At 39.7% G+C, this 12,683-nt stretch overlaps 1 protein-coding gene across 1 annotated transcript in view; it reads right to left on the bottom strand.

Annotated features, from left to right (window-relative positions):
- LOC128546941 (uncharacterized) overlaps positions 1-12,683 on the bottom strand; it is a 40,680-nt gene that overhangs the window by 24,672 nt on the left and 3,325 nt on the right. Inside the window, exons 3-9 of the mRNA XM_053518362.1 lie at positions 10,874-10,981; positions 8,790-8,906; positions 5,730-5,927; positions 5,302-5,407; positions 4,396-4,513; positions 2,764-3,285; positions 1,975-2,113 (exon numbers count right to left, since the gene is read on the bottom strand). Of these exons, the coding sequence (XP_053374337.1) occupies positions 1,975-2,113; positions 2,764-3,285; positions 4,396-4,513; positions 5,302-5,407; positions 5,730-5,927; positions 8,790-8,906; positions 10,874-10,981 (1,308 nt within the window). The remainder of the gene's footprint in view (positions 1-1,974; positions 2,114-2,763; positions 3,286-4,395; positions 4,514-5,301; positions 5,408-5,729; positions 5,928-8,789; positions 8,907-10,873; positions 10,982-12,683) is intronic.

Below are 12,683 nucleotides of genomic sequence, written 5' to 3'. Positions count from 1 at the left end.
AAATATTATATCAATAAAATCAAATAAGCATCATACACATGATGCGAGACACATCAGTTCTCAAGAAAATTACTCTGAGAATTTATAAAGTGTATATTTTAAGAAAACTTTGATAAAGCACTGCTTGTCACACTATTTCGCGACCCCGATATGATCTGCCAATATCGGGCCGATATCATTTTGATGTTGGCAAAATATCGTTTGCCGATATCGGACCAATGTCATTATGATGTTGGCCCGATACCGTCTGCCGACGTCGGGCCGACATCATTCCTATTTGCAGCCGAAATTGAAGCCGATATCGGGCCGTTATAGACAACAACGTCGGTTTGATATCGGACCGATATAGAATTCTGGCTGGGTACAGATTGTCAATTTATGGTGGTTATTTGTACCAAAGTATTTGGAAATCTGACTAAAGCGAGTTATGATCCGGACACAAACATATATATTACAACAAAATAACAAAACAAATCTAAGTTCAATGGGGAGCTGTGACCTTGATCTTGGATATAGCAACATGGATCATGATCGCAACACACCTTCTATCCATGATGATCATTTGTACCAAATAATTTGAAAATCTGTCTATGCATGGGCAAGTTATACCAAGGACAAGAACCTATATATAACTGCAAGAACGCAAAAACTCCGCTATTTCACAGCGGGATTATAATAAAAGAAGGCATATTACTTATTACATATCACTCCGTGGGGTGAGGGTAATTAAAAAATAAGGTGTATTTTCTTAAAATCTCATAGACATTAGTTCGCAGCACAAGGTCGGGCCCTCCTAGACTTAAGGCTAACAACTCCTTCCATGACAAGTTGCATATAATTTCACCCAGGACATGGCAACTTCCTGTTTGTCACCCAACTTGAAACAGCTCTGGATGACGAAAGATAACTACAAATGTATGTCGCCACCGGGTTCGAACCAGTGACCTGAGCATGTGGGTCTACATTTCAGCTAGTCGAGGTAACAGTAGAAGTGGCTGAACTTGTAATCATATTATAGTGGTAGTGGCAGTGGATGCAGAAATGATAATAAAAATTGAGCCACATCACGGGAAAATTGGCATTCGGACATTTTCGTGAATTTCCAGAAAGTGTATATTTAGGCTGACCTGTGCATTTATGCATCTGAATTAGGGTCAGAAAAGTTCATATTCAGGTTTAATAAGCCTTCTTTGAAATAACAGCGAACGGTGTGGGCCCTGATCAGACTGCGCGGATGTGCAGGCTGATCTGGGCCCACACTGGTCGCAAAGCCTCGAAGATTCCCGAAGGCCCATATTCTCATGATGCGGCTCAAATAATTTTATGACGTCATTGATGTCGACGACGACGACGCTAACTTGTGATGGTGCTTATGGCAGTCATTTATTGATGTTGCGATGACAACCAACTGATTAAACATTTGCAGTATAAACCTCAACATGATACATATGTGCTTCTCATGTCAACCCCCATGTTGGACAAACACATTCGTAACACATTTTACCTGTTACGAATGCGATCGCATACGTACAAAATCTGTTACAAATGCGATCTGTTACGAATGTGGTCCTACAGACGAATGTGGTCCTACAGAGCTTTCTTCCCCGGTGCACGTCCCCGTTGAGAGCGCGGTAATTTCGCTTCTCTCCTGTCTGGTGAAATCGACTCAATCCTTTGCCGACGGGTGCTCCGGGCGGGTGACTTGGAATCTTGGCGCACCATCTGATACGCGCCTGGTTGTTTATCGTTTGTTTGTCAAATCCCGTGCGCTGTCAGTATTAACCTCGGTCACGTGATCACTCATTGACGCGTTTTGTTTACATGGTTTATCACTACTCGGCCTATTTCTCTGATCAGCTGATTTATGTTTTGACACAGAATTCATAACTTCATCTCAGTCTGGGAAACGATCTAAAACCACCGTCCCATCCCAAATTATTTTTGCGGGATATGCCATAACGGTGAAGTACCAACCGACTGGCGGCATGCAAATGTCACGCCCATTTTCAAGAAGGGAGATCACAGCGATCCTGCCAACTATCGGCCCATATCCCTCACCTCTGTCTGCAGTAAGCTTGTTGAGCACATAATCCATAGCCAGATCATGGCCCACCTTGACAAGCACCATATACTGTCGGACCAGCAGCACGGATTGAGGAAGAGACGATCCACCGAGAGCCAGTTGATCCTCACTTTACACGACCTCGCAGAGGGCCTCGACAAATTGACGCGGTCTTACTCGATTTTAGTAAGGCCTTCGACAAGGTTCCCCACGAGCGACTTGCCAGCAAACTTGAGTTCTACGGCATAAGAGGAAATCTGTTGCAGTGGATACGAAGTTTCCTGGCCAGCAGATCGCAGAGAGTCCTGGTAGAAAGAAAGTCATCTGACTCGGCACCGGTTACATCTGGAGTGCCACAGGGGTCAGTCATCGGTCCTGTACTCTTCCTGTTGTATATCAACGACCTCCCCCAGAAAGTGACATCAACGTCCCGTCTCTTTGCTGACGATAGTCTCTTGTATAGGAAGATCCGCTCCATCGAGGATGCCAATGCCTTACAAGATGACCTAGACAGGCTGCAGCGATGGGAACAAGACTGGATGATGCCATTTAATCCTTCGAAGTGCGAGGTTGTTCGCTTCACCAGGAAGACTTATCCTACCAAGGCGGCCTATTACATCCATCGCAGCGAACTCCAAGTCGTCAAGGAAGGCAAATACCTAGGCGTGTATCTTGATGAGACACTCTCAATGAACACACACGTTGCAACCACTGCTAGAAAGGCGAACAACAGCCTCGCCTTCCTCAGGAAAAACCTGACGAGTTGCCCTCAGGAAGTCAAGGCACAGTGTTACCAGACCCTCGTCAGGCCTATCCTTGAGTATGCCAGCACTGCATGGGATCCGCACACTCAGACCAACATCGACAGACTTGAGGCTGTCCAGAGACGCGCAGCACGCTTCGTAAAGGGTGACTACCGCACTACTAGCAGCACTAGTCAGATGATTGCTGACATCGGCTGGCAACCCCTTCTCGATCGTCGCTTCAACGCCAAGCTGGTCATGACGTACATAATCGTCCACTGCCTCGTCGGCATCACACCACCAGGGAGGTTTTTCAATCCTACCTCCATCAACACCCGTGGCCACTCCATGAAATTCTATTTTCTGTTTTGTGGCATAGATGCCCTGTACTATTCCTTCTTCCCCTCCGCCTCCAGACTCTGGAACCAGCTCCCGGAAGAAACCGTCATGTCTGACAGCGTCGAGGCCTTCAAGAGGAGCCTGGCGACAGGGTCCCACTAATTCAGCACGTCGTTTTTATCTGCTTTTAATTCAGCAATGTAAATATTCGAGCGCCGCACACACCACCTTGTACATACACCACTGTACGACGCTGCCCCAGAGTGGTACCTGTACACCAATGGAAGAAGAAGATAACTGTTTTGCTTTGTGGATATCTCTGTTTAATAGTTTTATAAGTGGGCCATAAAGCTTTCCTAGCCGACGCTATCTCAGGTGGGAGATGTAGCTCTACCTATTTTGCTCGTTTTTTGAGATTACCATTATTTGAGATTAATTCCGCTCCGCTAGGTCGAATAAAACGCACTATAGCTGTGATATATCTAAAGCTTTTGACCGGATATGACACAAAGATCTTTTGTTCAAACTGGTATCTACCGGTATATTTGGATGTCTGTTAAACTTGAATATGGTACCTGCTTTTTAATTTTGTTTTTTACATTTCCTGTGATATGCAGGCTCCATAACCTCAGCTCCCCTTTCTAAATTCCAGTTTGTTTAGTTCTGCTCATTGTTTTCTCGTTTAGGGCAAACCCATTATTTTAACTGGGGACCATACGCCGCTTTTCATGGAATTACATGCAAGTGCAAGTGTATCATTGAAGTTTCCATATGTATGAACACACCCATGTCTCTAAATTATTTTTGTACTTGTAGCATGTGTAAATGTTGATTTCTGCTCAACCCAGGACTACAGGGCGTGGACGGTAGCATGCATTTCTACTACCGTCTACGAACAGGCTCAATCAAACCGAGCCTGCAACATTTCCGTTTTTGTCGTGTTGAGGGACCTGTGAGCGACCTGTGACGTTTCCATTTTTTCTATTTTGTTACAAAAAATAATAGGTAAGAGTAGATTTCTCGGAAGCACAGAGCACCAAAATCACAGCCCCAGAGCCACGCATTTGCAAAGTAGGCCTACAACTATCGCACGCACGTGAACAACAGATTTTGCATGTCACTCCGGAAAATATTGCATCTGGTGTTTACTCTATAAAATATATTTCGATCTTACATGAAACATCCTATAAACACATTATAATTTGTTCAACCAATTAGTGAATGAACAGCTATAAAATTGTGTGCATTTACCTGTTGTGTACAGTTAGTCGTGTCATCCGCAGTAATAAGAAATCCAAAAACGTCATCATGCGGTTCAGCCAGGCTTTCATATTTATCAAAACTTGTATAGAAAACTTTCTGTCCTTTCCTACAAATATTGAAGACGTAATTTTACATTATTTTGAAAACGGACCCAAAAGAAATAAATACGAGTTCTGAGCCAAATGTAAAGCCTATTGCCTCTGTTTGGCTTATTTTAAGCTTGATTTTGAAATTTAGCAATGACACATCCTAGGCCTCTATAAGGTCTGTCTCATAACCTCGAGCTCTGGTTTTGCTTTTCGTTTAGCCCTTGACTTGGTTTGTTGTTATGTTACGTTATTTTTGTCTTTTAGAATTAAGTTTTATTTCCTTTTAGATGAGTTTAGGTTTTTCAGCAAATAATTCTGAAATTCAAATAAGAACCAAGACAGTAAAATCATCAATTTATGAGTCTGAAGTAAGACTGAATTAGATCAAGCGCTTCCCGCGAAAGTAAATTACTGTACACTTTTCCTTAAACACATTGGTACAAATACAGTGTCGGGTCATGTGGAGATGTTCCATCTTTCAGTGGCCGGGGAAGAATCTTTCAGTGGCCGAGGAAGAATCCAGGTGCCTTTCCCAGCGTTACCTATAAATGTGTCGGCTACCTTGATTGAACTACTGAATCAGTATTTCTAAATAATCAGCAAAAAAGCCTATCATTACTGATAAACATAGACAAGCATTTAATTTCCTTGCAATAATGCTCACATATTATATAGTCTCGCGATAGGAAAAATCCTTTAATCTACAGACGAAAACACAGATGAAGGTCAAACAGGATATTGACATTTAAGGAACGTAGCCAGATGCTATACAACGTATAAAAATAATGATAAACATCATACGTACCATTCCATAAGGTCAACGTGACGGAAAATTGTGTAAATTATTTGCTTGCCCGTCACTGAGGTAAAGTCACATGTAACTGTCACTTTATCCGTTACTGCACTTGGAACTGTCATGGAAAACATATTCAGTCCTTACAGTAGTATTTAACAAACATAGAATAAAGATTATCAATCAGATTCTGAGTGGGAGAAAACTGAAAAAAAAGTTGAAAAAAAAACCCCGAGTATTATAGGCAAACATTTTGTTAATCAATTTCTACCCCCGATTCTGACTAAGCGGAATAGGAAAATGTCATAAAAGATTAACATAATTAAAGTAAGAACTTATTCATAATACTTAAGTTACTAAAGACAGGTGAGTTTCATATGTACACCCAAACAGTAAATATCAACTGTGATTATTTTTTCCTTAATAAATCAAAGTGAAAGTTATTTCGAACTCACTTGCATACTCGCCTGTTTCCCTATATCCAGCCTCCCACCATTCTTTACAGGAAATGACGTCACTTATTTCACATGATGACTCATCACTTCTGTCCTCACAATCCGGGTATCCATCACAAACAAGTCTCAAAGGCAGGCATCGCACGAAATCACAGTTGAAAACCGCGGGAGAACTACAAGTTTCTGTTTATTAAATACATAAGTTCAACTGACAACCAGTCCAACACATATACAGATATGCGTATAGTGCATAATGATGCCAAAAAAGAGAAGAAAAAAGGTGGATTAACAACACACAAAAAAGAAAACGAAAAAAGTTATATCTTAAAGAAAATGGTTTCTTGACAGATGTGTCTCTTCAGCAAGTTTGACTTTATTTGTTTGTTTGTTTTCTTGGGTTTAATGTCGCACCGAATTAATTATAGGTCATATGGCGACTTTCCAGCTTTCATGGAGGAGGAAGACCCCAGGTGCCCCTCCGTATAGTATTTCATCACGGGCAGGCACCTGGGTAGAACCACCGACCTTCCGTAAGCCAGCTGGATGGCTTCCGCACATGAAGAATTCAACGCCCCGAGTGAGACTCGAACCCACATCGGTTAGGGGCAAGTGATTTGAAGTCAGCGACCTTAACCACTCGGCCACGGATGCCCTTCTTGACCATATTTAAGTAGGTGTTTTGAAAATGGTATTACATAATCATTCAATGGCAGAAACAAGACTCAAACAAATACAGTTTTAGAAACTGCAATCATAGTTTGCTTGATGTAATTTGAAAAGGGAACAACCCATTGATATCCTGATTAATATTTTGGGTAATTGTCGTGTGCCCGGTCGGGCCAAAGTAGAAATGTATTGATAAATTTTCGAGTGCACTGTCAGGCGAACTAGCGATGTAATGCTTTATTGTCGTGTGTCCTGTCGAGCGGAACTCTCAGTGTATTGGGATTAATTGCCGAGTGCCTTGTCAGGCCGAACTCGTGATGTATTGATTAATCTATTGATTAATTGTCGTGTGTCCTGTCGGACCGAACTGGGAATGTATTGATTTATTGTCGAGTGGCCTGTCAGGCCGAACTCGCGATGTATTGAGTAATTGTCGAGTGGATTGTCGGGCCGGTCTAGCGATGTATTGAATAATTGTCGAATGCCCTCTCAAGTCGAACTAGCAGTGTACCCTGTCAAACAGAACACGCGATGTACCGTTTAATTGCCTCGCACCCTATCGAGCTGAACTCGCTAAACAATGATTCACTGTTGGGTACCATGTTGGGCCGAACTCGCAATGTACTGATTAGTTGTGGTGTGCCCTAACTGGCTGAACTCCCGATGTAGTGATTAAATGTCATGTGCCCTCTAGGTGGGCCGGTGGTCTAGTGGTAACACGCTTGACTGTCAATCCAGAGGTCCGGGGTTCGAATCCCGGTTCAGGCACTGGAAATTTCTGAGATGCTCTTGAGTGTCTCCCACCTAACTAGAGGCCTGTACTGGTTCTTCCCAGGAAAGACGGCTTCGCGTGTATCGGTGCTATACACCGGGCACGTTAAAGAACCAGACTGTCTATTCGAAAAAGAGCTAGGCTAAGTTAGCCGGACACGTCTGTATCTGAAAATTCTGTGGGCTTTATCTCACTCTGTCCCTCTGGTCAGATCGCTCTGTGTCTGTACTAGTAGAGGATGATTTCGCGCCCTGTGTGGCTGCAGTATATGTAAAGCGCCTTTGAACGTGTTTATCATGAAAAGGGCGCTATATAAATCTGGTATAATAATAATAATAATAATTCGCGAAGTATTGATCAACTGTAGAATGCCTTGTCAGACTGATATAGGCTGATCACAACCAAAACAAATGTAAGCCTCCGCAGGTCTAGTCACAAGAAGTCCAAAGATAAATAGTGCTAATCTTTTTTACTTTCCTAGTGTCTTTTCTCAATAGCAACGTGTTTTCTTTTTCTCTACCGCATTTTAGTATTATCACTTTGCATTCTACTGAAATCGGCATGCTGGGTAAAAATGGCGGCGTAAGAATTTAATGTCTCGAAAAGAGAAATTGAGAGAAGCGAAATGGAGTAAATTCAGCGGGTTGTATTTAACGAACTGTAGTTTTCTTATATAAATGTTAACACATGTTAACTTTTCTTTTTGTTTTTCTAAAGTAGCGCTATAGTTCTTTATGGGAATATAAGTCTCTGAAAATCTGATATGCTAGAAAATGTCAAACAACCGTTATAAAGTAAGTGCCTTTTATATGAAATAAAGAACAGCCGGCTTTAGTGGTGTTCAGCCTATAAGGGGCAATGCATGGTTTTTTGCCAAACTCTTCGAAAATCAATGAAAAGGCCATTACTTTATTCTTTTTGATGTAAAATGGTGACAAACGACAAAAACTCAACTTTCGACCAAGTGACTTGCGATTTTAGGACCTAGTAAATGTCTTTTTTTCACATTCAGCACTGCAATCGTCTAGATGTTACTGAGATTAGCATGTTTCTGATTGAAAATGACAAACATCTTAACGATTAAATGGATCTTGATTCAAAATTTCATAAATAATGTAATAGAATTTGAGATATTGCTTGCACAGGGCTAAATTTCATGTATTTTTTTGAATGGGGGTGACCTGTAATAAATGGTAATTTCTCTATATTTTCTCAATAATTTACAACGAAACTAAGCAGATCATTGTAAAATAAGGGAACCTTGAGAATGAATCCAAATTCGTGAAAAAATCAAACAAAAAGTATTTTTAATAGGCTGATCACGCATTTTATATGAAATAAAGAATAGCCGGATTTAGTGATCTCAGTTGCAGTATGCCTTGTCGGGCCGAACTCACGATTTTACAATTTTAACTGTCACAAGCCCAGCCGGTCCTAATTCATGATCTATCAACTGATTGTCTTGTGTCTTGTCTGGTCGAACTCGCGACCTATCGATTACTTGTCTTCTGCCCTATCAAGTGCAACTCATAGTGCATCGTTTTAAGCCAGTCATGTGTCCGAAGTAACGAAATTAAATCTGAAAAGCAGGTAAACTCCATACGTACGGCAGTCATTTTCATCCGTTCCGTCCCAGCAATCTTCAAAGGCGTCACATCTTTGATATGATGGTACACACTGACCACTTGCACAGGTGTATTCATCTTCACCACATTCTGGGAATTCTAAAATGGAGACAGATTAGTTTTTAAAACAGATCAATTTCTCATGCAACATCTTTATTCCTAATTATTCCTAATAGACATATGCAAATTAAGTCGAAGTGGAGTGTGAACACCTATGACGATCAATTTTTCAGGGGGATCATTTCAACATTACTTGCGTTAACAGTGAAATGCCTGGCTTATTCTGCCAATACTATGCGGTGGAGATATAGATTTTGCTTCGCCTGTTCGTCCGTCCGTCTGTCGATCAGAGAAAATTTGTAATACACATATTACACATATCGCAAAAAGTATTGAATGAAAGTCAAGAAATTGTGTGGTAATGTATTCAACATTAAGAGTTGTGCACCCAAGATTTCAGCAAAACGGAGCACAAAGTGAGCTATGTGTTCGTTGTCCGTCTTCGTCCGTCGTCGTCCACAATACACTGTTAACACTCCATAAGTTGCAATTCTAGTTCAATCGTAATGAAACTTGGTCAGAATGTTGTGTAGAAAATTTCGACATAGTTTGACACTGGGTCATTATGTGACTAGGCCAGATCATAGAAAAAAACTTGTTAACACTCTATATCCCATTTTTTTCTACTGGGTCTATATACGACCTGGTCAGAATATTTGTCTTAATGAAATCTACATCAAGTTTGAAACTAGATTATCTATAGGCCATTAGGTGAAGTTATAGAAAACATCGTTAACACACTAGAGGCCATGATTTAGTTTCGATCTTTATAAAACCTGGTAAGAATATTTGACTTTATAAAGTTTGTAATTGGATTTTCTGTGATTAGAAATGGGATCACGAGGCTGTATCTTAGAAAAGAAAACTTAATTCAGTAAGTATTTTGGCTAGAATTACTAAACCTCACATAATAATTAATTAGCACATGATATTTGCTCACATATAGTATTTCTCCCCTTTACCCTGTAAAAGTAGAGTATTTCCCCTTGATTTGGGAAAAATAGTGATGTTTTGGCGGTATCTAAGTAAGCTATTGATGGATCTTCATGAAACTTTTCACAAATACAGAACAATATAGGGCAGTGGTGCACATGAAATTTTGTCAGGATTTCTTCATTAACACATAGTTTGACACTGGGTCATTATGTGACTAGGCCAGATCATAGAAAAAAACTTGTTAACACTCTATATCCCATTTTTTTCTACTGGGTCTATATACGACCTGGTCAGAATATTTGTCTTAATGAAATCTACATCAAGTTTGAAACTAGATTATCTATAGGCCATTAGGTGAAGTTATAGAAAACATCGTTAACACACTAGAGGCCATGATTTAGTTTCGATCTTTATAAAACCTGGTAAGAATATTTGACTTTATAAAGTTTGTAACTGGATTTTCTGTGATTAGAAATGGGATCACGAGGCTGTATCTTAGAAAAGAAAACTTAATTCAGTAAGTATTTTAGCTAGAATTACTAAACCTCACATAATAATTAATTAGCACATGATATTTGCTCACATATAGTATTTCTCCCCTTTACCCTGTAAAAGTAGAGTATTTCCCCTTGATTTGGGAAAAATAGTGATGTTTTGGTGGTATCTAAGTAACCTATTGATGGATCTTCATGAAACTTTTCACAAATACAGATCACTATAGGGCAGTGGTGCACACGCAATTTTGTCAGGATTTCTTCATTAACCAGAGTTACTGTCCTTTAAATATTTTACAATCCATAAATTCCAACATAACAAAGTAACTTATAGATAGATCTTCGTGAAATTTATCACAAATATATATCACTGTACGGCGGTGATGCAAGCGTATCTTTCATCAGAATCTTTTCAGTAACTACAGAGTTAGTGCCCTGTAATTGTTTTAAAATTCATACATTTCCACTAAACAAAGTCATCCATTGATGGATCTTCATGTTTTCACCTTTACCTTTACCTTTTTGTCATAAAGAGGAATTATCAAACATTTAAAAAGTATTAAGTTAATGAAATACCACAGAGTTCATCAGAAGAGTCTGCACAATCACTGATAAAGTTGCATACCAGACTGACGTGTATACATACACCATTACCACACGTGAACTGAACTGTATTACAACCACCTGTAATAAATTACTTGTAAAATTATATCAACATAAACTGGTCCGTATAACACCAATCAGAAATAAAAACTTAAAGTTAATAGCGAAATTCTGCGTCAGAAACAACTTGATTAGTCCCACAACGTGTGGTGTTGATTTTATAGGGTTTTTTTTGTGTTTTCAGTAAAAGGAGTACTGCGTCAAATATAACCTGCAAGTTTTGGTAATCAATATACAGCTGAGGCTGTTTGTTTGTTTGCTCGGTTCACGCTTTCCAGATGATTTTGTCACTTTGGGGGAAAGACCCCATGTGCCTCTCCTGGCATTATTCAGCATGGGCATGCAAATGGGTAGAGGTGAGGGGCAAGTGACCTTAGGTAAGCGACCTTCACCATTCGGCCAATGAGGCACCATAAGTCTTAAAAATACGCCAGAAGCTGCAATAGATATTCTACAAAATTAGGAGGAATAAGATACACGAGAAAGTTACCATAGAGATACTTTAATCTACATAAACATTGTGACATCCTGACTTCGGCCGTGTGGTAAAATATTTCAATTTGGTTTTAAATCAATACAAATGAAAACTTGTTTTTACTAGTAAGATCTAAACAAATCTCTCATGTAAATCAGATTCAATATTTACAAATCCCGCAAAATAATGCATATGCTTTTGATTCGGTGAATGGTGTTCCCATCATTCAAAATCACTAGCTAGTACATCCATAATGAGACTCGGCAAATCCCGCGTGATTACATATTCACGATTGCTTAAAGAGGTAAATATGAAATTTTGTGTGTTTGTTTTCAAGTCTGTGCCGTTTTCAGAAATATTTCAGTGACTTAACGGAAGACAGTTAAGGTAACAAGTGTTTCTGGATCCTATACCAGTACAAACCTGAGAAAGTGTTCTAAACATGTAACTACTGCGAATGACTAAAAGGTGGAGGAGGAACGATTCCACACACAATGTCATTTATACTATAGTCACGGGGGAACATATGCCTCGCACGAGCATTGATTTCATGACCTTCTAGTCCGTAGACCCACTTTCTCCCTATTCATCTAAGCGGGCGGGCTATATATGGAGTGAAACATCAATATAAAATGAAGCATTAAAATATTTAACATAACTTCAGCTGTTGATTCCTTTCTTGAGCAGTTAGTTTCATCCGAAGCATCTTTACAATCAATTATTCCATCACAACGTGCTAAAGATGAGACCCACTCCAGACTGTCACACAAAAACAGCAATTCAGAATCCACATTGTCACTTGTAACAGGTAAATTCTTGTTAAAGAGTGGATGAACTGCAGAATAATAACTAAGTTGTAAAACTTGTGTGGTTACAGAATGTAAAACAATTTGTATCAGAACTTTGCCAAGATATAAAGAAACATTTTTAGGTCAACATTTAAATTAATAGTACGAATTCAGTATTTTTAAAGACAACTCCAACTATAATATTCTATCGAAAAACTTTTGTTTTTCATGCTAAGCTTTTTGTACAGGAATGAAGGAAACACCTCTGAGTGTCTTTTTGAAATCGGTACATGCTTTCAGCCAGTTTGCCAAAGAAATATGAGTCTTAGGTATTTTGTTCATGATTATTAAATCGTTAAATGTTTACGCCGATAGTGACAGCCAATTTCATCTGAACCATCTTCACAGTCAACTATTCCATTGCAGCGGGCATAGCTTTGCACGATATTCCCGCGTGTAC

The sequence above is a fragment of the Mercenaria mercenaria genome, chromosome 11 (genome assembly GCF_021730395.1).
Source record: "Mercenaria mercenaria strain notata chromosome 11, MADL_Memer_1, whole genome shotgun sequence".
NCBI classification, from domain to species: Eukaryota; Metazoa; Mollusca; class Bivalvia; order Venerida; family Veneridae; genus Mercenaria; species Mercenaria mercenaria.
Note: the sequence above shows the minus strand (reverse complement) of the source record. Positions and strands in the feature narration are given on the sequence as shown.